The following is a 5,645-nucleotide window of genomic DNA, read 5'->3' on the forward strand; positions in this document are numbered from 1 at the left end:
GCTTCAAAATACCACGTTAATGGTGTGCCCGACTAATACGGGGGCAAAAAAATTAGCAAAACGAGGGGACACTATATTGATTCACCAAGGATCTTCTAGAGTATTTTTTTCCTAAAATTTCTTAGAGTGGTGCATTGTGTGGTTGAAATTTAATGTTGAAAAATTGATGTGACTTGTCATTAAATCTCAACCACACAATGCACCACTCTAAGAAACTTTAGGAAAAAAATACTCTAGAGGATCCTTGCTCATATTGAATATGAAATGATATTATCAATGCATTTAGCTGAATAGTTGGTAAACAAATCACTAAAGAATTAGTAAAACTAAAAAGTACAAAAATAGAAAGGGAAAATTATATAAGGTAACAAGAAAACATAATTTAAATTAAAAAAAAAAAAAGGAAAGGAAAATAAAGAAAAAGAAATGGTTTAAGAAGTTTTGGATGCATCTTGATCAGGGGAAGCAGGAGCTGTCCAATACAACTTCACTGCAAACAGAAGCTTCTCCCTCACTAATGGTCCATCTTCATGGTCAACTATCTGACTATCCCAATTCATTCCATCTATGATCCTCTTCACTTTAATCAATATGTCAACATCATCTCTGAATATTACACTTCCTTCTGGCCTCAAAATTCTATCCATCTCTAGCAGAATATCCTCAATTTCACATCTGCCACACAATTTATAATCAATATTAGAAGCTGTACAGCACTACTACAGTTTACATGATAGACCCTAAAATATCTGTATTAAGAAGAAAAATCTCTGAAATTGATTGACCTGTTCTTGTACAGAGTGAACACTGAATCGGCATGAATGAGATCGTAAGTTCTAGGATAAGTAGACATTGCTTCACACCTGCAAATTAAACCAAAATCTTAGACAACGCAATCTTATAAACATTATTATGTACATAAAGAGAGCAAATGAATTGATTGTTAGGTTTAATTACCAGCTCTGGTATGTTCCGATCAATCCACGTTCAAAAATAGCTCCAAGGGTGTTGATCTTGGCCTCAGGTGGAACAATATTCATGACCCAAACAGGGTCATCAACTAGAGCAGCAGCAAATCCACCTAGGTAGGCATTCATGTCGAGCAGGTTTCTGTATCTTCCGGCTTGCTCGAGTTGATTATTCACGGTTTTGTAGTATGCTACTCTCCTCTTCCATAACTGGTTATCTTGTTGGAAAACCTCTGCTGTTACTCCTTTCACTGTTCCTCTGTTAATCCTAGGGGGTACTACATTCAATCTCTTTGGCCAATTTGCCAATTCACCACCAGCAACTTCTTGATTGCTGGAAACCTCAGGCAGAGGAGTCAAGCAAGTCTCAATATTTGTGTACCTAAAAAATGGTCAAGTTTCAATGTACTTGAGCATGATTGTATATGTGCATATTGCAATTTAAACATATTGTTGCACCAAATGAATACAAAATAGCATAGTCATTGAGTAGCAAAAAAGAACAAACCAGGCTCTGTCAGGATCCTGGGCAGGGCAAAAGGGTGGGTTTTGGGTGATCTTCCGGTTAGCTTTACACTGTAAATGATTGGTGGGTTTTTGCCATATAGAAATGTCATCCTTCTCCACCAACTTGTTCCAGCAGAGGCTGCTGGCTACATTTTCAATACCAGTCTGTTCAGCATTCAGATCCTCCTTTGTTCTCTCCCATCCTTTCCAATATTTCTTCCAGCGGATCGGGGGACCAGAGAGGATCCAGTATCCACCGGGCCTTAGAACTCGGTCAACTTCCATCAAGTAAATGCCACCTATGCCATGGTACAACAAAATACAATTCACAGTTCTGAAATTAATGTGCAATATCTAATATTACCGTAGGTTAAGCATACTTGTGACATTTTTTTGTATAATTTTAAGTGAGAACAACAATTTTGGTGTGTTGATAATTGGGGCAATGGGATTTTACCATGTTGGCCCCATGGAATGAGGCAACGAGAGCAGTGAGCCATGTCGAAAGCTCTTGACGGGTAAGGAAGCCTCTTGGAGGCAAGGACTCCAATCAATGCAGGTACACCTCGCTCCAAAGCAAATTGAACTTGAGCTTCATGTGTGTCCCTTGGCGCGAATGACACTGTAAGGATGTTTCGTGATAGAAGATAAGCACCCCAGCTCGCAACCTGCATTAATATTAAAATTGCAACAATATTGAAACAAAGTTAATGATTTAAATGGCTTAAAAATTTAGATTAGATAATGGTCAACAATTGAACAAACAGAAATAAAGTTCCATCTTTTGAGCAGCTGTCCACCCACATTATGGTAGAAAGGGTAATTTTGTACTTTTAAAACTCCTTTGGTTTATGTGGGTTTTTTTTTTGGGTGGTATTTGCTTAATATTTTCTCAATTATAAATGAATTATGCTTGAAAAGAAGACAACTAAAGATTAAAAAAATAACTAATTTCCACGGCTTTTTCCTAAAATTTTAGATTTTTCTTTCGGACTTTTTTTTTTTTTTTTAAATTTAGAAATTTATTCTAATTCTAAAATAACATAAAAATGCCAAACAAAATAATAAATAAAAAATCATTAAGTAGAAAAAGAGCTGAAAAAGATAAAATTCCAAAAGCACAAAAAGGCGAGCCAAACGATAATGGATAGGTTAGGTTTGGTTTGAGTTTTTTGAATTAAGTTTTTTAAAAATTGAGTTTTTTGGTTTTCGTATTTTTTTGTTTTTAGTAAATATTTTTAAATTTTTTAAATTTTTTTTATTTTTTTAGATGCTCCTTACTTAGACGTATCTAAAAAGTAAAAAAATTGTGAAAAAATATTTTTAAAAATTAATAAATACATAAAAATATAAAAAATATACTGAATTCTCGTATTTTTTTGTATTTTTGGTATTTAGTGAATTTTTAAACGGTTTTTTCCAATTTTTTTTTACTTTTTAGGTATATTTATGTTAAGTATGTCTAAAAATTAAAAAAATTACTCAAAATATTAAAAAAATTTAATAAAAATAAAAAAACATGAAAAATAAGAAAGTAAAATTTTCAGAAAAGTGTTTTGGAAACTAGTAACCAAATGTGGGGCCAAAATAAAATTACAAAAATGGAACAACGACAACGTGAATTTCCGGACATCCACTCGATGATTTGTTTATTTCGAGAATAGGACCAAAAAGGGTGGGTGTCCAGATTCCAGAATGCCAGCCCTACGCACTTAAAATAGCCAGGTTAACCTTACCCCCCCACCCCCACTGGTTCACGCCATATCTATCTTTGGTTAGAATGCAGAAACATGATGAGTCTTCTCTACTTAAATCTTCTGTTCCCTTAGGACTGTTTTGGCAATATGATTAAAAGTCAATTTTTAATTTTCAATCCATTTTAGATCATATCATTTTTCATATTTTTTATTTACTAAATGATAAAAGAGTAAAAAAAAAATCAACTTTTAATCAATTTTAAATCAGCTTCCCAAAACACTCCTAATTTTCATATTTTTCCCCATAATTTTAATGTATTTTCAAAATTTGTGACTCTCTAGATCCTCATCACATTGTGTGATTCGACAGAGTATGTATTAAATATACAAATTTGAATACAGAATCTTATTTTAATATTAGATACTATTTTGATGATGGGGTATTCGGAAAAATTAATAATTCATTACAATAATTTCTAATAGATATTAAACCGTGCAATTTGGACAGGTAGACTTGTACACACAGATTTCAATTTAACAATTGGATCTATTCATCTGTTTTTAAAATTTATGAATTGATGATTTGTGAACCATGCGTACATTTTTTTGAAAAAAAATAATAGACTACATAATTTTATTAAAGACAAATATGAGCTTAATTTGATTTTTTTTATAAATAATTTAGAAAAGATATTTATGAATAGCACAGGTAATGTTTTAACTTATTTAGCAGAATAAAGATATACCTAACAATTAGTATATTAATGAGTATATTAGTGGATGATATAATATAAAATAATTTAAAAATATTTGACTCTATAATATATATAATGGCTGTGGTTGGCTGTGGTTCGTAGACTCGAAAGGATAATGTCACGCACTAATTGATATACTAACATATTTTATAACATTGTCAATTTAAAATTATAACCCCATTTATTATATAAACTAGACAGACTCAAAAACTCTAAAATTTAGTTTATGAACATTAATACATATAACTTTATTCATATATACATATATATTCCCCAGATGAGCCTTCAATTGAGATGAGATGAGACGAGACAAACCAGTCGTTGAAAGTCAAAAATAAATTAATTAAATAAAAAAAAAAAGACAAATGGAGTTGGTAAAATAATGGAGGAAAAGAAAGAGGTATTATTACCCCACAACCCGTATCAATGGCAGTTCTGATAGAGCCATCTCTGAGATTGATCAACTTGCCAATGTCGTCGATGTAGGCATCAGCGCCGTTGGGGAACATGGTACCACCACCAGGGAATCTGAAACGGTCACCTTCATATCTTATCCAGTTCTGAACAGCCTTCTCCACCGTCAAATCCTTGTGTGGCACGTTGGCGTACCAAGCCAGATCCCTGCTCAGAGGCCACTTGAATGGGTATTTGTAACCGTACGGCGCTGGCACACGGCACTTCAACACCTCTCCTTTCTCCGGGCAGTGCCTCTCTCTGTAAATCAACCTGTCTCTCTCGAACTTCAACGATCTCTGTGCGTCCTCGCACGGAGTGTACTCGCTGTACTTCACGTCGCACGCCGGGAACATTTTTACGCCGTCCTGGGGAAGCGCCAAGGCGCCGCCGTCGTCCGCCGCGTGGTGAGAGGCGAAATCGATGGCCGACTTGGAGGTGGATGTGATGCGGTTGTTGTTGTTATTGGTTCTGGTAGTTGTGGTGGTGTAGTTGTTGGTTTGGGAGATACAGGGGATGGTGGCGCCGAGGTTGGAACTGGTGGTGGCGCCGTCGTTGTTTAGCCAGAGTCCGAGGGAGTAAGAGATAGAGCAGAGCAAAGCGATGAGGAGTAATGGAATGACATTGGTTTTTTTCCAGAAAGAGGAGGGTTGGTTGGGTTTGGAAGTTGGGGTGTAATATGGTGCTGAGTGTGAACCAGCCATGGCTATTGACCACTGTGTATGATTGCTCTCTCTCTCTCTCTCTCTCTCTCTCTCTATGTCTCTGTGTTTGAGAGACTCTTGTTGTGTATATATCGGAGGTGGTAAGGGTGAAGGGTGGGTGGATGGATGGGGTGTGTGTTATAAGAAGGGGTTGAAGAGAGACGGGTTTTGAATCAAGTCGGTCACGTCCATGTAGTGTGTCTATGTATTTATATATTATATTACACTGTATAGATTATATTATTCTATACAGAAATGGAAGTGGGGAAGGTAAAGAGCAAGTGAGAGGTGGGTTTGAACTTGGGAAGAGAGGGCGTGGGGAGAGAGGAATAGGAAATGGGCGAGAGAAAGAGAGCGCGCGTAAAGAGAGATATAGGAGCAATTTGGGAAATTGCTAAAAAGTCATTTTGGCTTTTTTATTAAGTTCTCTATAAAAAATAAAAATAAAAATAAACACTAAAAAAATTATTAAAAAAAAATTAAAAAAAGTTAACTTTTTGTTAATTTTTAAAAACACTCCATAATAAAATAAGGTGTAAATGAGATGTTTTTATATTATTA

The 5,645-nt window shown here is 35.0% G+C and overlaps 1 protein-coding gene across 1 annotated transcript; it reads right to left on the minus strand.

Moving 5' to 3' along the window:
• Window positions 1-253: 253 nt before the first annotated feature.
• Window positions 254-5,269, minus strand: LOC114274492 (putative methyltransferase PMT15). Its single transcript, XM_028216445.2, has 6 exons — window positions 4,338-5,269; window positions 1,933-2,143; window positions 1,477-1,774; window positions 958-1,350; window positions 786-863; window positions 254-675 (listed from the first exon to the last, which is right to left on the minus strand). Exons 1-6 carry the CDS (start codon window positions 5,082-5,084, stop codon window positions 432-434), a joined length of 1,971 nt encoding a protein of 656 aa, XP_028072246.2. The 5' UTR covers window positions 5,085-5,269; the 3' UTR covers window positions 254-431.
• Window positions 5,270-5,645: the final 376 nt, after the last annotated feature.

The sequence above is a fragment of the Camellia sinensis genome, chromosome 1, assembly GCF_055761805.1.
Source record: "Camellia sinensis isolate YWXY chromosome 1, ASM5576180v1, whole genome shotgun sequence".
Lineage (NCBI taxonomy): Eukaryota > Viridiplantae > Streptophyta > Magnoliopsida > Ericales > Theaceae > Camellia > Camellia sinensis.